We start from the raw sequence: 22,490 nt of genomic DNA, 5'->3' as shown, positions 1-22,490 counted from the left end.
TCTCTGGAGTCCCAGGGGAGACTTTGATATTGCAGGATGTGGCCTCTCAGGAGGCAGGTCAGGCTGAAGGGGCTTCTCAGGTTACTGTACTCCCCTCCCTTCCTAGGGTGGTTAGGCCCTCTCCTTCTGTTTCCAAGGCTTCTCCCAGAGGCAGGCCAGGCTTAGCTTCTGTTGGTGTCACTCCTAGTTCTTCAGGATCTGTGCCCAAGAAGCACATGCTCAAAATGGCAGAAGATTTAATTACTTTGATTAGGGGTTCTTTGCCCCCTCCTGATAAGAGGCCTAGGGTGGAACCAGAGTTGGGGAGTTTTGAGCAGGTTTTGGATGTTTCAGAGTCTTCGGCTGAAGACTTGCAGGAGTATTCTCCTTATTCTGATTCTGATGTGGATGATTCTACTCCTTCTGCTTCTCCTCCAGAGGATTTTTCTTTTTCAGAGACACTTCATTCCATGAGGGAACATTTTAAGTGGGAAGGTCAGGACTTCTCTGATTCCAGGAAAAGGCTTAGGGAATTTTTGCTTTTACCCCAGCATAGGCCTTTGGCTATACCACCTGTTCTGGAAGATGTGTTTGCAGAGGCTTCACTTAATCCTGATTCTTTGCCTCCTGCTCCTGTTAAACCAGACAGGTATTACAGGGTACCTGAAGCTCATAAATATCTGTATAAGAGTCCTAGGGCGGACCCGGAAACAGTTAGTCAGGGACCTAAGGGTGTCAAGGCTTCTGTGGTAAAAAATCCGGTTCCTCCAGATAAAGAGGCCAGAGCTTTGGATAGATGGGGAAAGAAAGTCTATACTTCTTCCACCTTAGCTATGAGGGCTTTGAATTGCCAGTTTCACATGTTGAAATATCAAAACTATCTTCTTTCTCAATTGAAGTCTAAGGTGGATGCTCTGGCGGAAGGCATTGAGTGTAAAGAATTACAAGATTTGGTACATGTTTCTGAACAGGTGGGTAAGCATTCTTTACAATGTGGATTTGATGCTGTACAGGCCTCGTCTAGGGTGGCTGCCACTGGGTCAGTTCTTCGCAGGCACGCCTGGCTGAGGGATCAGAACTTATCTGACCATGTTAAGACAAGGATTTTAGATTCTCCTTTACAGTCTGATGTATTGTTTGGTTCACCTGTGGAGGCAGTTTTAAAGAAAATGGAAGACAAGGCTAAGTCTATGCAGACTGTTAAAGATTTTTGCAAGTTCAGCCTCCGAAGTTTAGTAGGAATTGGCCTGCTAAGGGTGGACGTACCCTTCTTATGATTCACAGTCTAGGGAAGATCCAGACGTGGGAGGGGTAGAGCTCAGGGCTCTTTCAGACCTAGAACAGGAGTTCACCTGCACAGTCTTCGGTGAGGGCAGGGGCCAGTCCTTTCGTAAGCAGGCCCAATGACCTACCTTTTCAGCTGCCAGAGCCTTCTTGTCTGGCAGCACCTTTGGGAGGAAGGTTGGCACTCTTCAAAGAAAATTGGAGTTTAATTACCCAGGACAGATGGGTGTTGGATATTATACACCAAGGTTACAGGTTTTATTTCCATACCTTGCCTCCTTTCAAAGGCATGCCAGACGTTCCTCCTCAGCAAAGAATAGAGGCTTACAAACAAATTTCTCTGCTGCTGCAAATAGGGGCCATACAGCCGGTCCCTCTGCCAGAAGTAGGCCTAGGATTTTATTCTCGCCTGTTCCTAGTACCAAAGAAGGGGAACACGTGGAGACCAATTTTGGATTTATCTATCCTCAACACTTATCTGGACATTCCCAAGTTCAAAATGTTGACGTTACAACAGCTTTTACCTCTGCTGGGCAAAGATCACTGGATGGTGACTCTGGATCTCAAGGAGGCTTACCTTCATGTTCCTATCAGGCTAAGTTGCAGGAAGTATCTGCGTTTTCCAGCTGGGACTTCTCATTATCAGTTCTCTGCATTGCCCTTTGGCTTATCTACTGCCCAGAGTGTTCACAAAGGTTCTGGCTCCAGTGATAGCTTTCTTCAGGCTAAAAGGAATACAGATCTATCCTTATTTGGACGATTGCCTGATTCTGGCCAAAGGAAGGGACGAGCTTCTTCATCATTTGCAATATGTGATAGCAGTGCTAAGATGCCTGGGGTATTCTGTGAACGAAATAAAGTCCAGTCTAGTACCCTCTCAGGACATGTGCTTTCTGGGTGTGAGACTGAATACAGCGTCCCAGATGGCCTTTTGACCCCGGACAAACAAAAGAATCTTTCCCTTTACTTCCATCATTTGTCTCATCAGTCCAGGCTGACTGCAAGGACAGTCCTTCAAGCCTTGGGGTTCATGGCATCTTGTATTCTGGTGCTTCCCAATGCCAAACTGCATATGAGGAAGCTACAATGGTATCTCAAAAATGTATGGACACAGCACTGCCAAGATATGGACACTGTCATTCAGATAATACCTTGCATTCAAAAGGAATTTTTGTGGTGGGCTCAGGAATGTCACCTAAACAAGGGACTCTCTGTGACCCGGCCAGAGGCGAGTCAGATTCTAACGACAGATGCCTCAGACAAAGCTTGGGAGCTCATCTAAATGGAAAGTGGATACAAGACACGTGGCCTGCCAGACTACAACATCTACATATCAACTTAAAGGAGATGTTAGCAGTCCAATTTGCATTAATAGCTTTCAAGGAATTACTTCTTCCAGGGCAGGTGTTGGTTCTAACAGACAACACAACTGTCGTGTGGTACATCAACACGCAAGGGGAACACATTCTTATCCTCTATGCAGACAAGCAATGATTTTGTGGGAGACTGCTCTCAGTTTACAGCTCAATCTTCAGGCAAGGTTTCTGCCGGGAGCACAGAACTCCTTAGCAGATGTGTTAAGCAGACGAATTATGGATCCCCACGAGTGGAAATTGGATCCTCATGTATTTCAGAAATTGACAGTGTCATGGGGAACTCCAGACATAGATCTGTTCGCTTCTCCACTGAACTACCAGCTGCCAAAGTTTTGCACAAAAAGGTTTCATCTCACAGCTTGGAAAGTGGATGCTCTTTCTTTCAATTGGAACAATCTTCATGTGTATGCCTTTCCACCTCTGCCTCTCCTCCCAAAGGTACTCCTAAAGGTCAGACAGGACAAGCCAAAGATGATTCTAATAGCTCCAGATTGGCCTCGACAGCACTGGTACCCATTACTGAGAAGTCTGGTTCGGGAGCCTCCATGGCCTTTGCCTTCGATTCCACACCTGCTGTCTCAAGAGAACAGTCATTTACTCAATGTCAAACTTCACTCTCTTCACCTAACAGCCTGGCATATTCTGTTTTAAACCCTGGTGGGTCTCAGCTTCAAGCAGCAAGTTTTGAATGTTATTTTGGAGGCCAGAAGGCCTAGTACAAGGAAAGTATACGCAGATAAATGGAAGAGACTTTTATTTTGGAGTACAGCAAAGGAATTTGATGTTGCTAAGCCTAATTTAAGTGTGGCTCTTCAATATCTTGCTGAGTTACTGGACAAAGGTTTGTCCTTCTCTTCTATTAAGATTCATGCTGCAGCAATTTCTGCTCACTATGACTGTGACCCACCATTGTTTTCTCATCCTTTGTTTAAGCAATTCCTTAGAGGGGCAAAGAATATAAGACCCCTGAGAGCTCCTACTCCTGCTTGGGATCTCAATTTTGTGTTGGAGAAACTCACTCTACAACCTTTTGAGCCTGCAGCTACTGCCGAGTTGAAATATTTATCATGGAAGACTGCTTTTTGTTGGCCATTACCTCTGCGAGAAGGGTTTCTGAATTACAGGCCCTTATGGCAGTTGAGCCTTTCTTAATTTTCCATAAGGATAGGGTATCTTTACGCACTAATCCTTCCTTTATGCCTAAAGTGGTTTCTAGTGTGGCTTTAAACCAAACTATTCATTTGCCTACTTTTTATGCAAACCCCAAAATAAAGGGGAAAAGATTTTGCACACTTTGGATATACACAGGCAGTTGCGATATTATTTGAGCAGAACTAAAGGGTTCAGGCAGTCTCAGCAGTTGTTTGTTTCTTTGCTTTGGGTTCCCAGGGCAAGCCTGTGTCAAAACAAACTATTTCTAAGTGGATTGGGTTTTGTATTGCTTTCTGTTATTCCCATCATGGTAAGGAGATTCCAGCTGGGATTAGGCCTCATTCCACTAGAGCTACTGCCACTTCTACAGCTTTAAGGGGGGTGGCAACTAAAGATATTTTGGAGGCAGCTACTTGGAGTTCAGTGCATACTTTCTCTAAGCATTACCACCTTCCACTTTACTCTAAATCTAGGGCTGGGTTTGCCACTGCTATTTTACAGGGCATTTTGGCAGCTCCTACTACTTTATAGTTTTGCCATCCTCCCTTACCTCTGCTTTGGGATTCTACCCAAGTGTAAGGACTGCAGCAATGTGAGATGAAGAACATAGTACAGTTTTGTACCTACCATAAATGTAGATGTTCAAGATCCACATTGCTGCAGTCCAATTTACTCCTCCCTCCTTCCCTCTGTTGTTGGAGGCGGTTGTGTGGTTTGGGTTGTAAATATTGTGAATATTGTATATATTGTTCATAGGATTAGTGCAAGGGTGGTTGGTTGTTTTTTGCTATCTTTTGGTTTTGACCTTTCTGTTTAGGGTCTTCTGACATCTGGGGCAAGAAAAGACTGAGGATATGACGTCGGTCATGCGCATTTGTACCCTGACGTCCTGATGTCAGTCTTAAGCGCCTTGACCGACGTCAGCCTAATACTTTGATATTCGGGCCGACCGAGGACAGCGGACTACCCAAGTGTAAGGACTGCAGCAATGTGGATCTTCGAACATCTACATTTATGGTAGGTACAAAACTGTACTGTTCGTTATTTAAGAAATGTGTGTTAAGATTTTGTAGAGGTGGATGGATTATGAAGAAGTTCTTTGCTTCAGATACTACTAGTAGTTTTAGTTAAAGAAGGCATAAGCAGTCTAAGGGTGAGAAGGACCAGTAGGAAAAGATTGAAGGCTCCCAGGCTTCTCCATCTGGTCTCTCCACTGAGCCTTGTACATCCTGGGGAATGAACATAAGTATGTGAAACAAACTTCTCCCTCTCCAAACAGCCCTCCTCTGCCTTGTCCATACGTCTCAACCCAGAAATATCAAAAATCTGGACAAAGGCCTATGAAAAGTGGGTACAACCAGCAAAAATCTGGACATTGATTGACATACATTTGCATACATAGATATGTAACCCCACCCACTCCAGTAGAGTTAGTTGTGGGATGCCATCAACATGCATTTTCTGTAGAGCAAGTTATGAACCGCTAATTTCTGGCATGCCTTCCAAGGTTATGGAATAAATATCTCCTCCTTATTTTGGCTGCTCCTGTTAGGGGTTGCCACAGCGGATCAACTGTTTCCATTTCTTCCTGTTTTCTGTATCTTGCTCTGTCACACCAACCACCTGCATGTCCTCTCTCACCACATCCATAAACCTTATCTTAAGCCTTCCTCTTTTCCTGTTACCTGGCAGCTTCATCCTTAGCATCTTTTTCCCAATATACTCAGCATCCCTCCTCAGCACATGTCCAAACCAAGGTGTAATCTTGCCTCTCTGGCTTTGTCTCCAAACCTTCCAACCTGGGCTGACCCTCTAATATACTTATTCCTAATCCTGTCCATCCTCATCACACCCAGTGCAAATCTCTCCTTACAGTCAGAAAGACATTCATCATTTTTCTTACAAAATAATCTTTATGTGTCCATCAAGTGTGATAACCCAAGTTATTACTTGGTCACAATCAACCAGAACCTAGAAAAAGACCAACAGCAAACTTGTGTTGCTCAGACAAGTACTGTAAATAGGAATTGTGATCGAACTAGAACAAAATCAGAATGCATGCATTAAAGCAAAGTGGATTGTGTTTCCTATTCACTTAGTTTTCATCACAGTCATGAACGGTCTCTTTTTAAAAAAAAAATAAATAAAAATTTTAATCTACTAAACAAGAACATTTCTGAACACGACCATTGTCTGTGCATGAATGAAATGATGGTCACAAAAGACAAGAGTAGGATGTATAGTTGCAGTACAGCTACAGCAAACCACTGATTGTGTCATTCTCCCCATACACACACACCAGCTTGGGTCCTGAACTCAAAGTATGACTGATCTAAATCATGCATACTGCTACAGTTAAAATTAACCACCATTGTGTTACAGGTTATAGGTCGCAGCCTCCGGTCAGACTAGTGTGTTGCCTTTGGAAGCATGTGTAGATAGGCATTATTACAAAAATGCAGTTGTGTGTTTTTAGCATCAAGAATTTAGGTTGGGGTTGGGCTTCCAGTCCTCTGTTTTTACTTTAGTCTGAAACGTGTGCGCTTCGTATTTTTTTTTTTGATGGTTTCAAATGGACAGCTGCTGTACTGAATTTCATTTATGAATGTATTCATATTAACTCTGGAATCTGCAGCTGCATAATGCTATAGTTATATCTGACCCTTGTTTCAGAGTGCAGTCCAATACACACACAGTACCACTGGCACTTGCTACTAGTTGCCTCACACAAAACATTAACGTTTTAAACATACACAGGCACAACAAATAAAAAATACATATGTGAGCTGCATACCTTGGAGTAACAAAACATTATGAACATAAAACGTAACCAGGGCACAGTGCAAGATCTTTTTACACAGTACCACGTACTACTAGTTAATTCGCACAAAGAAACATTAGCACTTCAAACATACACAGACACAGCAAATAAAAAAAAAAAAAAATACACACCTGAGCTCCAGACTTGAGTAACAACATTACAAACATCAAACGTAACCAGTGCACAGTGTGAGATCTACTTTTTGTTCAAAAATTTAAAGTAACTCTTTGGGAAAATAAGCAGGCAGGCGTAATTGGGCTTTCATACAAATGTACTTTTACGTTTTAATAAAGCTACCTTATTATAACCCCTTGTTTCACATACTGAAAAGAATCTACATATAGTGTATTTAAACAGCTGCTGTTCAGCTGAGGGATCGTGCAACTCAAGCCCCTGATGTGCGTGCCATCTGCTTACTGGCTAACGAGTCATGGGCTGAAAACCGCAATGCATGGTGGTGTTGAAACATTTGAAAAAATGTGCTTGAAAGATATCTATAAAATTTATGAAAACAATATTAAAACTAAATGTTTCTGCAATTTGAATGTTCATGAAAAGCAAGTGTTAAATAATTTATGACAAGATGCAACTACCTCTATTAGACCAGCCAATAAGGGGGGGGGGTCCGTTATTTGTTATGGAGCATGCTTTGTATAGGATGGTCATGTTAGACATGTTAAATGACCCTGTAGCCTATGAAAGAATTACACACAGGGATGTTGAGAGTTGTATTACTTGTATTTATAATGGACTGTTTGAATGTTTGCAGTGCCATAGTATTGACCAGGAACTTCTCAAGTACTTATTGGTGAAGGAACCCCTTAAACCCATAATTTAGGGCCTCCCTAAAATCCATAAACATCACACCAAACCACCCATGAGGCCAATAGTGGCGGGTGGAGGATGGGCTACAGAGCCTCTATCACTGTATATTGAGCAACAACTTAAACCGATAATTTCAAAGAACAGCTATATCCTAAGGGACACTAAACAGTTTCTAGAGGACCTTTACGATTCTGTTAAACTACCTTCTGATACCTGCATTATGGCAACCCTAGATGGGCAATCGTTGTTTACAGTTATTCCCAGTTGTCATGGGATAGATATGCTTAAACAATATCTAGTGGATGATGGTACCTATGACTCCAGTAAAATTGATCTGTTTCTCGTTAGAAATGGTTCTGGAAAATAATTTGTTCCTTTTTGAGGATAATCTTTTTAGGCAACGAGCTGGCGTGGCGATGGGCACATCTTGTGCCAATAGCTACGCCAACTTGGTTATGGCTACTTGGGAAAAGGAATTTGTGTTGAAGGAGGATATGGGTCTTCCTATAATATTCTTTCGTCAATTTGTGGATGGACCTCTTCCTTCTGTGGGAGGGAGATGTCTAGTTTCACCCGGTTTGTGGAATTTATTAAGAATACAACTGATTTCTTGAAGTACACAGCCAATACATCAATTGAATTTCTAGATGTATGTGTTCGTAGATCTGTGCAATGAGATTTTATTACAGAAATATATAGGAGTGTTATAGGAATACCTGTTTGGAACGTTGTAGTATGCACCCCCAGCCCATTTTTAAGAACGTGATGAAAAGGGCAAGCATTGAGAGTATCAAGGTTAACAGCTAATGAGGAGAGCTTCAATGGAGAACTTGCAAACCTTGGTAAATCCTGCCGTGAGAGAGGTTATTCTAAGGAAGAAGTCAACATGACCCTTGTACAGGCACACACTGTGACAACAAGCTTAGGTAGACCATATTTTTCTGAGTTGAAAAGGTCGGCTACTGAAGTCAATCCTAGGAATAAGCACATGAGAGTTCCAGTGACTTATTCCAGCAACATTAATTTGTTGAAAAGTGTGTTTCATAAGAAGTGGAACGTTCTCTGTGCTGATGAAAGAATGAGACAAATGGTTGGTGGTGTTCCACACTATGCTTTTAAAAATAAGAAATCTCTCAAAAGAACCCTCTGTGACCCTAAATTGAACCATGGGGAAGATAGTTGTCCATTCAACCTATATTAGCTAATAGACATTTACATAGATGAGAGGGAGTTGTATTAATTTTTATGACTGTGTTTTCATGAATGAATGTATAATTTTTATGAATATGTATTTATCTTTATGGTTAGCCAGGGACTGTTTATCAGCTGTTGGTCTTTTTTATATATACATTTTTTATATATATGTTTGATGTCATACATTTTTGATGCATCTTTAAATGCTGAATTGATGTGATGTCATGTGGAAAGTGTATTTAAATGCATGAATTGGTTAGTTGAATTGTCTGAAGAAGCAGCTTGATTGTGAAAGCGCTCACCATTGTATTTATCTCATTAAATTAGTGTTTTATTTAGCCGTAGTTCAGTGCTCTTTACATACTTTTTTATACATATTTCTTTTTGCTGTGAGAGCACCGATTTATCCACACAGCCTACTTAGTTTTGTTGAGTATACATACATACATGTGTGTGTATGTATGTATGTATGTGTATATATATATATATATATATGTGTGTGTGTGTGTGTATATATATATATATATATATATATATATATATATATATATAGATAGATAGATAGATAGATATAGATAGGTTCATAGGTTCATACTAGGCTCTCTGCCCTGGGGCAATTATAAGCCTAGCCCGATTCTGTATGGCTTACGCCACCCTTTGATTTGAGTATACTGTGCCCTTTTTAAGGTTTAGTTTACTGTTCCTCTGTCTAATAGTGACACGGGAGTAATTCCTGGGACAAACCTACGATCCCCCATCCACCTATCGAGATTCTTCTTGAAGAGATTCAGTGAGGTGCTCTGCCTCACATGAACTGGAATTCTATTCCAGAGCGAAGGGAGCCTCTGGGTTATGAACCTGTCCCTCCAGCAAGTTCTATTTATTTCTGTGCTGAGGTTCAAGTCCCTCGAGTGTGTGGCTCTAAGGGATTTAGATTTACTGAGGTGGAGCATGTCCATTAATTCTGGATTTGACATAGCTTTGTATGTTAGGCATAGATCGCCTCGAAGTAGGCGGTATGCAACTGAGTAGAGCTGGAGTTTTTTTAACCGAGCAGCATATAGCATCTGTTTGAGACCCTTGATCCTCTTGGTGAGATACTTTTGGGGTCTTTCTAATTGCTGCAGGTGTCGGGTAAGGTACATCCCAAAAGGGGCATTGTATTCTATGATGGGCCTGATGAGGGATGAATAAACGGGCACGATTACCTCTCTTGATCTAGATGTGACACCCTTCGTGATGAGGTGGGCTATGTAGAAGGTCTTTCTAACCACTTTGGCAATGTGGTTTTCAAAGTAGAGATTGCTATCAACTTGGGTCCCTAATAACTTTCTCTGTACTTAATGGGTTTCCGCCTATGTGGTAATTTGTGGGCACATTGTTTTTGCCAAAGGTTATGACTATACATTTTTTGGCATTTAGCTTTAAACCATGGCACTGGCACCAGTTATCAGTCTCTGTGAGACCTTTTTGAAGGATGTTTGTGTCAGCTGGAGAGTCAATTATGGCACCCACTTTGCAGTTGACATGGCTCCAGCAACTCTGACTCTGTGGGTTCTGTCTTTCCATCTTGTGACATAGGGGTTTATATTTAAGCTGGATAGCTTATCTATGATGCCAAAGTGGGGTATTGTGTCAAATGCCTTTGCAAGGTCCAGATAGGCTGTGTGGACTACCTTCCCTTCATCTATGGCTTTGGTGACTGTTTCAAAAGAGTCCAACCAGGTTCAAAGGATCTGACTGTTGCATTCTGTGGGCACATATCCTGTAGTGAGGCTGAGATTGTATAGCTGTTTTATTTGAGGGATTAGTTCCTCTTGGAGTTCATGTAGGACGCAACCTGGGACGCCATCTGGTCCCATGGAAGCAGTGTTTTTGCTTTGGAGAGGGCAGCCTTCACCTGAGCATCAGAGATGTTTGGGAGGCAGCCCTCTGCCGGAGTAGATACTTGCTCTTTTGGGAGGGAGGGGGTGGAGAAGTTTGCACTGAACCTGTCTGCCAGGTTATTGGTGATGTCTGTGGGTTCAGTGTACTTTTTGTCATTTAGAATAAACTCAGAACAAGTCTGGGAGTTGCATCCCAGGTTCCTAACATAACTGAAAAAAGCCTTATGATTGTCTTTGGTGTCCTGTGCAATTTTTCTCTTGAAGCTGGCCTTGGAGGATTTTATGAGGGATCGTAACTTTTTGCTAGTACTGATCAGAGATGCCTTCCCTATTAGGGATTTTGCTCTATCATGTAGTAGCTTCCTCCTTCTGTTGTACAGTTTATTTATGGCAGGGGTCCACCAGACTGGACACCTGCCTTTGGGTGATTGGGTCTTGGTTTTGTTTGGGATAGCATGATCCATGCATTCCTGGAGATGTCCGTAGAATGCTTATATAGGATTCTGCAGTTTGGGCCGTAGTTTCCACTGGCCCTGGGGCCTTGAAGGATTCCACTGGTTTTGAGAAGTGAGAAGTTCGCTTTGAGAAGTTCTTCACTGTGGTTTTCTGGGCTGGGGGTGGGGTCGGGATGTGGACATCCAGTGAAATTAATTTATGGTCTGATCTTACCAATGAGGGATATACTTCTGGTGTGGAGCATAGAGTCCCCATGTTGGTAATGGTCAGGTCTAGTATGTTGTCCCCTCTTGTGGGAGTGGTGACTAGTTGTTCCATAGCATTTGAGTTTATAATTTCCAGGAACCTTTGGGTTAAGGTGCTGGGGCTTGAGTAGGGCTCCCAGTCAATGTTTGGGTAGTTGAAGTCATCCAATATAATGGTGTTAGGAGAGATCTTCATGTTCTCCAATATTTTCAGGAAAGCTATAGATATATATAGGTCCATTTTTGAATCTCTAAATACTGAAATGTCGCATATAAGTATTTCAAGACCAGAATGTCGAAACTGCAGTTTTTCAGAACTGCACTTTTAATGAATCTAAGTTCCCGAATCTGTGGTAGGTGTGTTGCGGTGTGCACTGTATTGTTTGCTGTCTCTTTAAGGGGCAGTGTGGTCTGGGATTTCTACATGGTAGACGATGTCTTGTTATGTATGGAGATTCAGGTAGGTGTTTAGTTTTTTAGGGTTTTGAGTAGAAATAGGTTTTTATTTTTTTGTGTGTGTGTGTGTAAGTATACCAGTATACAATCAATGAGAGTATAGGGCACGTAAAAGTAGGTTTGTGTTTTTTTGCTTTTCTGTCTCTTGAGTTAGTGGTACCTTGGAGTTGGTGTGTGTGTATATATATGTATATATCTGTTTTTCTCTGTGTGTGTGTGTGTATATATATATATATATATATATATATATATATATATATATATATATATCTTTCTCTCTCTCTCTCTCTATATATATATATATATATATATATATATATATATATATATATATATATGCACTGGGGGGTGTGAGGTGCAGGGGGGCTTGCCCCCCTGCAAAAGCATATTGTGTTATTTGCTTTTAGTTGGTGTTTTTGTTTTTATTTTGTGGGAGGGTTTTTTTTGCATTTTGTGTTTTACAGTGTTTCAGTGTTGTGTGTTTTTGTTTGTGCACTTTTGGACTTCTGGTATCGAAATACTGAAATTCGCGATTTCAATATTTCGAGATTCAGAAGTGGATCCGCGTGTGTATGTTTGTAATATAAATAAATAAATAAATATATATATATATATATATATATATATATATATATATATATATATATATATATATACACACACACACACACACACACACACACACACACACACACACACACACACACACAGTATTTGTCCTTGCCCTTGTTGTCCTGGTCATGAAAAGAGGTCACTGATGAGCCCCACTTTACCAGTTAACAGATGAGTATGTAAACGAAGGCATAATCTGCAGTTAAGCATTCATGTGATTTCTGTGCAGTTTTATGCAAACTAATGAAGTCTAGGTTATGGAATATACTGAAACGTGTTTTCAGTGATCGTGGAAATATGAAAAAAATATTGGCAAGCCAGAAATATCGATCAGTGAAGTAATGGGGAATGATTTAAGTATACCTACAGTTCACATGGTAGTTGTAAATAAAACTAAAACCTGACTGATTGTTGCATCCTACTAGACCCCAAGGGTGCACCTTTTCAAATGACACGAAAAAAGGTTGACTGGTTCAAAAGTAGTGCTTTTGCTAGTCAAAATGTGTATTTTCTTTGAATATATTCTGTAATCGTGCAACCAAGTTTGCAGGTAACCTAAGAGTACAGTTTCTGTTTCATACTTCTGATGTGGCACAGTATATGGTATGGGTTCACGAGACAGATGTTCACTACATGAACGAGACAGATGTTTACTGTATGATGATGGCAGTCTCGCAGTGCTGCTGTTGTAAAACTGCGCTTCAGTAAATAACTGAATAGTGCAACTCCCCCCCCCCACGGTGATCATTTATTACAAATAAGTAAAATAAAGATGAGAAATCTGAAAGCACATTGCTGAAAGACCAGCTTGAGAAAGTGCTGGATTGTGTGTATGATTGTGACTGTGTAACTCTGTTAAGTACACCGGTTGCAACCATGGTCACTGTAGGTGCATAGCATTTTAAATGTGTAGGCAGTAGATGTGGAGCTGTTAAATTGCCTTTTACTGTGCGTGTAGTAGGATATGGTAGGTTCACTGCATGTAGATGGTGCACATCCCCCCCCCCAGACTGTGCACGTAGATGGGGCACAACCCCTAACCTGTGCACATAGACTACTACACCTTTTAAACCTGACAAGTGACATTTGGTGGACTGTGTTTATGTGTGATGTACCGTGTTTGGCACAACTACATTGCTACCTTGGGCAACAATTGATTTTATAAATCTTCTAGCACATTAGATGGACTGGATCATGAAATTTGGCCCTTAAAATTATACAATGATGATGGAGTGAATCATAGTAGGAATTAAACTGACACCAACTTTGGGGTAAATAAACTCCCGGAAAATGTGTACTTTTTATTTTGATGTCATTTTAGATTGAGATATGTGCTTATATAATGCATACCTTATACATCTTGAATGTGAAAATTCAAACTACTCCTAGTGCTGTTCAAAGATATTTGGGTACACACACACTTCTCTATGTGGCTTCTGTGAAATGAGTGGGTTTCTAGCTTCAGCCTTTGCTACTTTATGTGGCTGTTAGTGTGTGTGTGTGTGTGTGTGTGTGTGTGTGTGTGTTGACATGTTTCAGATTAGGTAAGTGCCTAGTTACCATCAGACGCCTAGAAAGGAATATGGGCAGGAGAAGATAAATGCTGTACTGAGCATAGCAAGGGGTAAAGGATGAAAACACCCAGCAAATTCCATAGCACTAGACCTGGATGAAAGCTCAGATTGTATGGAAATTCACTTTGCAAAGGTTTTAGCTACAAAACAACCATTTAGTGAGTGTGGGGTAACTAAAATGCGGTTTGAAATCTGTGGTACACGGGATGCTTAATTTCACATTTAGGCTTTAATTCCAAAGTATTGCTCTGTGTAAGATATAAAAATTAAAGTACTCCGATGGTATAAACAGCTATTCACTGTTATATCACAGCTATTTTGCTGTTCAAACTCCTTTAGTTTGTCAAACTTTCAGCTATCCTTTGTTAAAATTCATCCTTAAAAACTGTTGTAGGAATTAAATAAATTTCATACTGAAACTGTTGCAGAAATTGGGCCTTGTTTTAGTCTACATTCCTGAAGTTTGCTTACACTATTTTGAATGTAAACTACCAGAAATGTCTGCATGTCTGGGCTTCATGTCCTAACAACGTTAGGCTGTACATTGAAAAAACAAAAGCCCGAACTGGGTAAGATCTCTCAAATTTCATTCCTCCTTTTTAGATGCCTTTTTCTTTTAAACAGTGCCTAGAGTTCCACCTCTCTTGTAATGTATTTGAACCCTCATTGCATTCAGAGATGAAAGTTCCCCTCCTGAACATTTTCAGTTTAGCCGTTGGACACACCTTTTCCTATTTACAACAGTTTACAAATAACTTAGTTTTCAAGTCAGGAAAAGAGGGGAGGTCATTCTGTAAAGAGAGAGAGCAACAGTGTGTTGATTCTCTGTAGGACAGTTGGCAAGAATTCAAAGGTCTTTGCAGACTAATCTTTTCTTGCAGACATGTTGCTTTGCGTCGCAACACTTGGCACCTCCTTTGAAGAGACTGATCTTGCTGGCATCCAATACTGCTGTCCCCCACCCACAAAACTTATCAAGGTATTCCTTATTGCAGTGAGATAAGAAAAAATATATAGACATTTGTATATCTTCAGCAGTCTAGGAGATTTGAACAACCATCTGCCCTGGATGTTACTAGCTACATTTGTTATGTGCACCATTATTTAAACAAATGTCTAGTGCCAAGGAAGTAAAACTTTTACAAGAGCAGCAAAACAATGGATCATTCTAGATGTCCTGCTGGACAGGAGGTCGGCTTTTTGAAACAGTCTCATGATCTTCGTAGGAGTCTTCTGTTATCTTTATTCACAAGGTACAGGTTTCTGCTTCAGTTTTTAATGTGCTGTTTTGTTGCATAGAATACTCTAGGCCGATGCATTTGAATGGTAATTTTTGGTTTACATGTATAGAAATGCATACCAAGTTGATATGAAAGTTCATTGTAGTATTTTTAATTACGCTGTAGAGCTGAAGGAGAATTAGTGTCCTGGAAGTACGTTGCTGGGTGTTTCAAGGTATCAGAAGAATTTCCACCCAGTATTGGACTTTTCACTCTGGCATTTCACCTCTGCATATTTTCCTGTGTTTGCAGGGGGTGGGGGGGCACCTTACCCCAAGTCTTTCCTCGTAGTGTAAAATCCTGCATCTTGTATACCCTATAGGCGTTCACGGGTAAAAAAAAAACTTTTGAGGAATGGTTATAATACATTATGTTGACTGCTGAACAGAGGGGACCAAGACGTAATACTAACAGGGTGATGTGCATATAAAGTCATTAGACATGCCATTAAGGGTTTGTGTGTTAAGATTAAAGGTATACAACAGTTTACAAATAACTTAGTTTTCAAGTCCTTTTTAGATGCCTTTTTCTTTTAAACAGTGCCTAGATTAATTGGCTAGGCTTAAAATGGCTCACAAGAGCAGTTAGCCTAGTACTAATCTATGAACCTATGAACCTATAAGGAGGAAGTAGCAGGCATAACAGGTACATTAAACATATTAGGAAACAATTCTTTACTGAGAATGTGGTGGGATTATGGGAGCAGTTCACTGATTGAATTGTCATAGACTATAACTGGTCCTGAGTTGAGCTGGAAATTGCATGAGTTTATTAAAGCCATGAGAGCTGTAGAGAGGTAGTTGCAAGTGCAGGTATCAGCAGCCTTAACTTCACCTGTTGTGTGATGTCATGTTAGCTGTGTATGTAGTGTCGAAGGTCAGGGAAAGAAAACTTATGTCCATGAGTTAACATAACGCTCAGTTCAGCCACATACTCAAAATAATTTTTCTTTAGTTAAAGCATTTGCTTTTTTGTTTATAAAAAAAAAAAAAAACTGTGACAGGTAAGAAATAAGATGTGTATGAATGTTAACGAAAGCAGAATGAAATTATAATACTTGCTCTCTACCGGAGTCCCATTTATTCATTCCAACAGGAATAAGTGCATTTTCTTAAGAGAATTAATACCAGTTTGGTTTCTAACATTACTTGTATGGTGTTTGCCTCTTTTTCTGCCTTTGAGTCGGACTTGATTTCAGAAAATAAGATGAAAATTGGTGTGGATTGCATTTATTTCACAGTATAGCCCTTCCATTTGCAAAATTTACTCAGCCATTTGTTGAGAGGATTTTGTGTGTGAGTGGGGTTGATGATGATTCTTTCCACTAGTAGTGCATTCGCCATAATACCTGAAAATATTACACCTGCTGTCTGATGTCCTGAATGTTTTAAATGACAAATGTTGCTTCATTGTCTGCTATGCCTCTGACTTAATGTTTTCTGTAGATGGAAGTGTATGGGTTGAGTGCTGAGCCATGAACTTTTGACGAGATTAGTTCGATTAGTTCTTACTGGGAAATATGTTACAGCAGAGATGCTGAATTATTGCTGATATAGACAGAAACATGTTTATAATGTTTTCTTTTAATCAGTATGTCTTAATTACCAAGTCCAGAAACGTACCTTCATGAAAATTGAGTGTGGTTGTGCAAGATTGTCTGAACATTTCTGCAGCATTGTGTTTGAAACTGATTAAAGTCTTTAGAATGTGAACATTTGGCAGCGGTCTTTATCCTTGAATTGTCTGTGGTGCGGACAGCAATGAGGAAAATTTGCAGTCATTTTATGTGAACCGTTTGCAGTACGAGCCTGCTTTACGTAATCACACATGTCCGGTATAACACAGGACCAGAGATGTAAATAACTGGATGTCTCAGACAGTTGTCAAATGCATGGATACATCAAACACTGCTTTAAGTAATCACAGATGTAGAATGTGACATAGGACCCGGAGATGCAAGTAACTGGAAGGCTCGAACTGTTACTTATCAAATGTATGGATACATCAAAGTCAACATTTAAAGGTAACATGTTAAATTTCACTATGTTCTTAATCTGTGTTACAAGGTTGTAGCAGAAATTAATGACTGAGGGTGATGGTGGTTGAGTAAGTTCTTGTGTGCAGAAGAGATACAGTAAACTGAACAATGGCACTAGGATATTTAATGCACGTGATTGCTAGTTCATTTGTCTGGGTTGCAGCGAGACCTTTCTCACAAGTTGTGATTTGGTTTGATTACTGATCTGGATGTCCGAGGGCTGAAGGGAGGGGGAATGAGTTCTGTTGCCCCACCTGCTGTAATAACGGCATACCTGGTGGATGCCAGAGGAAGTACCACTTGAGGTGCACAAGCAAGACGGTCGCTATGCAGCTGTGAGGAATATTAGAAAAGGTTTGGGCTCCAGAGTACATAATCATCTTCACCTGCACACTGTGGTACAAGGTGCTGCTTAATTGCTGTGTCGTGGGAACTGCCTTCTGCTGTCCGTTTCTAGCCTCGCTTTGTCATAGTACTGAATATTTAATAAATTCAGTCGCATATTTGCCAGAGTAGTAGTCATGAAGGAATAAACTTCACTAAACTTAAAACCACATTGTTGTTCTTGTGCTGTCTCATGACATTCCTTCTGCACCTTATCCTTGGTATCAGTATTTATACCCTCTGGCACCAGCAGCAAGTGACTGCATGTTTCTGGCAATAAGCTGTTTAGGTAGTTAAAGGCATTTATCTTAAGAAGGCCCTGTCCTGATTCAAGTTCAGTGCAATACCATGTTGGGCCTGAAAGAGGTCAGAATAGCAAGGACGTGGTGTGTGCAATAAAAATGCAGATGATATGTAGGCCTTATGGATGCATCCTGCTGAGAAAAAAAAAAAATCACAGAATAATTCCTGTTAATTTGAGATTTGCGGTGTAGTATTCAGCAGGTTGAAAGCCAACTCCTGTTTTAGGTTAAGTTGCTATGTCTGCGGTGCTGGGTTTTTTAGGGTTTGGTTGTGGAGCTAGGAAGAGCTAAATCATATTTAGACAGGGGATTCTTTGTTTAGCCAAAATGGCATTCTGATCTTGCCTGAGCTGCAAGTCTCAACAGTCCTACTGTGTTTGAGTGGTGCTTTAACACAGACTTTTATATTGTAAAGAGATGCATTTTTAAAAGTTTCAGTTGCTCTTATAGGCAGGTAATGTGTATAGTTAGGACAGCTCAGCAATGCAGCAATTAAAATGTATTCCCCTTCTTTGTTGTATACTTGGGTTATCTTCATTTTTAGTGTTGATGCATGTTTGATATTTTTAATACTGTTACTAACATAGGCTTTCTGTTTCCATTGTGATCTGTGTTGCTAATTTACCCATTCTTCTTTTAAATAGGAAGAGCTGGAGTTAACGGAGAGAAACAGTTTAACGTGCATATTGTAATAATCCTGTTTCATTGTATCGCTACTTAGATTAAAGGCATTCTGCTTTTTGCTGTCATGTACCACAGTAACTGTTATTTTTTTTCTTCATTTTTCTATACGTACTAGTTACCACTTCTGGATAGTCATGCTGTACCTGTTCTCCATAACTACTCCTGCCTTAAGGGGAAAAATCTACTGTTAGGGTGAACACCTCAAAACTGCTGAGAATACCATTGTAATGCATGAAGCGACAGTTATTAAATCTTAAGTGCATTGGCATCCTTTAGGAGGACTGGAGGGCACGGATGGTTTGTCAAATTTCCGCATCAGTCACTGTAATGCAAGAATGGCATTTGTTGTCTTTTAATGATACACTTCATGCATGTTTGCAAACTTGCACGATCATGTTCATTGTAAGGCCACTGTTGCAGCAGTATTCATAACAAATAGGAATTGGTAACTGGCTGAAGTCCATGTAAGTGATTCGAGTACTAAAGTGAAGTGTAAGCCGCCAGCTAATACAGGCCGACCCCCCCCCCATGCAGACAAACGCATCTGCATCCTGGATAAAAGGGACATTAGTGTATACCATCTACAGTTTTTTCTCAGTTGTGTATGCATGGTATTTAAATCAACAGTCACTTGTTTTGGCCAGCGGCCCATAATCTCCTATTAAGAGTCTGATAGGCAAGTGCACCTTTGGGGAAGATTCTTTTTTGATGGCTCTTCTTACATTGAGTAGCCTGTAAAAGTGCAGAAGCTACATTTAGAGCAGTCATCTACCTCTTCAGGGGAAATCCCCCCATCCCCCTCCCAAAAAAAAAAAGCTGGTGAGAGAGCACAACAAATAGAGGTTGAAAGAGAGGACCCTCGAGAAAGACTTTCAATCTGTTTTTGCTGTGTCCTCTGCTGACCGTCAGACCCTCCCTCCCCCCAGTTGCCCCTAATGATCCACTTATTCCTGTGGTGACAGTTTTTCAGCTCGTTTCTTCTTACAGCAAAGATCAGGTGAACTGGGAGTGGGACTACCACATGTGTGGATGGATGGAGATTTTCTTCTTAGTCTTAACCTTCCCATGCATGCCCAGTGAGTCACCAGGAGGAGGTGTCATGGGTGTAGCAAGGGGCTGTCGCTCCCTTCCATGTGTGATGTACGACTGCGGATGGACCCGTCTCCTAGAAGCACATCGTATGTTTCCCCAGTCTCCACTCCTGACATGCAACCCTTCCCTCTCCACTGAGAGAGGTGAGCAGACACAGCCCCTTTGTATCTGTCCCTCCCTGCCACTTATAGCCAACATCCAAACTACTGCTTGAATTTTGGTTGCCTGGGTCATAGTTGGGGCTTTATTTCTGTGTGCTAGTTGAGCTAGCTGAGAAATGTGATGGGGAGAAAATTCTTTGTTGCAAGGCCCGAGGATGCGATAACTAGTCAGCTTCCCAGTCTCTGTGTGGCAAGTGCATCTGCTGTGCCTACAGCTTCCACACCATTGGGAGGTCAATGCACAGGTAACTGCAAACATGTCATCCTAGGCCTTGTACTGCGGTGCAGGTATGTTGAGTGCACCATTCTTTAGAGTGATGAGCCTCCAACCACAGTGTTCAGTTATCTCAGCTTCATACTCCTCAAGAGTGAGAATGGTGACTAGGAGGAGTGCCGGGTGTTATGGGAGTTTTAAAAAGCAGTTTGTCATAGCAGTGGAAAATGAACTTCCCTGAAAAACTAGACCTCACAGGAAGTGAGTTCTCGTGCAATGTTTTTCCAAGATCAGAAGCATTTGGCTGTTTAACTCTCCCATTATTAACAAGCTTTGACCATTGGATTCCTAGTATTAACTTTTCCAGCAAGATTACTAGGGAGGGATATCTTTAAGGACATGGAATTCAACTCATCCAAGGACAAGAGGGCAACCTAACCTATGTCACAATGATGTTCTCTTAAGTATGACCCTGACAAATGGGACTCACCCATTTTTAGGTTCCCTGCAATGTGATGTCTTAAGGTGAGATAGCATTTTAAATGGGAAGTAAAGCAAATGGTTGATATAAAAGATAACTTTAATTTCCAAGGCCTGGAAGAAGTTAAGCCCAAATGATGGTTCTGTATTCAAAATGTTTGAGAATGCCTTCCTAGCAGCTTCAGCCAGACGTCCAACCTTCCATACCTAGGAAACTGACCAGATTCTATAACACGCATCCAGCGTACCAGTACCTCTACAAAAACCTGGTGGCAGACTGTAATTATTTCCTTTAAGGCATGCAAGGGCAGTAAATTGGTACCAGCCCCAAATACATTGCTGAATGACAGACAGTGTAGTCTTGATTACAATATAGCAAATATGTCTTATTTCAGCCACGTTGGCAGTAGGGCAATACATTGCCAGGTATAATTAAGTTTCATTCAGGAGTCGTGGGAAAATAGGAGACTTGTCTGAAGATATTCAGGATGAATTGGTTAATTCCCAGAATCTAGGACTCGTTCATCTCTTCAAAGAATAAGGAAACATGCAGTTTCAAAAGCTGCAGCTGCCAGTTCAGTCATCAAACACCATGTCTGAGGACATCAAATGGGAGCTATTAAATGCCTCCTTAGGTAAGGTACCCTTTCAAAAAAAACGTTTTTTCCTTCCATTTTGTTAGTATGCCCTGCAATGTCAAGCAAGTGACGAAACTGCTTTTTCATCCTCCAGCCACTCAGTGTAGCAAAGGTTATCCTTCCAAGACTTTTCTAGTGTCATCCAAAGGATCTGCAGATGAAAGTAATGAAAACAGACAGTAGGCAAGATTTGCTAAGAGGAAGTATAAAACTGGAAGGCAGTAGGCAAGATTTGCTAAGAGGAAGTATAAAACTGGAAGGCAGTAGGCAAGATTTGCTAAGAGGAAGTATAAAACTGGAAGGCAGTAGGCAAGATTTGCTAAGAGGAAGTATAAAACTGGAAGGCAGTAGGCAAGATTTGCTAAGAGGAAGTATAAAACTGGAAGGCAGGCTGGAAGTGGTTCAGCCACTCCCTCCAAGTAGTTATTTTCTCTGCCCCCCACCTTCCCTTCTCCCATTCCCCCCACATTCAACATGATCGGGTGGCAATTGGAGCCACTTCAGAGATGTGCTCAAGGGTAATTTAAATGGATGTTGAGCATCATAGAGGAGGGACACAGGATAGAAACAGAGTCTGTCCCACATTTTGTGGGGAAGCATTTGGTACCAGAAGATCAGCTGTATTTGGCCTTTCCCTTCATTCAGCAGTTGGTGGACCAGGGAACAATAGAGTAGGTGCTAGAGTGGGAGGAAAGATTGCGATTCTACTCTTGCCTTTTTCTAGTTCCCAAGAGAGACTGACCATGGAGACTGCTTCTGGTCCTCTCCAGATTCTGTTCGTGTGGATACTCACATTCCAGATCCCTTCCATGCAATTGCTACTCCAAATGTCTGATACCCTTGGCCTTATTGATAACCGTGGACTTGAATGATATTTAGTTTCATATACTTATTCACAAAGACTGCAGCAAAACGTTCAGGGGCAGTCCCAGCATTATTAGGTTACTTCCTTGGCCTTTGGGCTCTCTGCTACACTCAGTATTTACTAAGTGCCTATTCCCAGGAGACCTCTCCCACAGACTAAAAAAGGTCCACAACTTCCCATACTTAGATGGCTGCCTGTTGTATGCAGAATCAGAACTCCATATCTTATGGCATTCCTGGCATTACCACAGACTAATTCTAACTTGTGTGTTCTTGTATCAACCTTCCCAAGTCGAACCTTGCTTTAGTCAGGATCTGGACTTTATGGGTGACTGTGAACATAGAAGATTGCAGAGACTACCTTCCATAGGCGAGTCCCTCACCCTAGGTTCCTACTTTTGCCAGTAGGCTGACAGGGACAGTAAGATGGCCATGGATTTCAAGAGTTGTGGTTGGCATAGTTGTTAAGCTGTTTTCCTCCGATATTGGCTAC

At 41.1% G+C, this 22,490-nt stretch overlaps 1 protein-coding gene across 4 annotated transcripts in view; it reads left to right on the top strand.

The window, feature by feature from the left end:
• The window catches only part of MOB2 (MOB kinase activator 2), an 884,625-nt gene that overhangs the window by 415,405 nt on the left and 446,730 nt on the right, over positions 1–22,490 (top strand). Inside the window, exon 1 of one of the 4 annotated variants that reach the window (XM_044059673.1) lies at positions 14,675–15,113. The exons of the other annotated variants lie outside the window; for them this stretch is intronic. Within the exon in view, the coding sequence (XP_043915608.1) occupies positions 15,019–15,113 (95 nt within the window). The 5' untranslated portion in view covers positions 14,675–15,018. Of the gene's footprint in view, positions 1–14,674; positions 15,114–22,490 lie in introns of those variants that run through there. 4 annotated transcript variants of the gene reach the window in all.

Source organism: Protopterus annectens, chromosome 17.part0 (genome assembly GCF_019279795.1).
Source record: "Protopterus annectens isolate FY-2018-M chromosome 17.part0, PAN1.0, whole genome shotgun sequence".
NCBI lineage: Eukaryota > Metazoa > Chordata > Ceratodontiformes > Protopteridae > Protopterus > Protopterus annectens.
The sequence above is the reverse complement of the archived record's forward strand: the minus strand, read 5'-3'. Positions and strand labels throughout refer to the sequence as shown.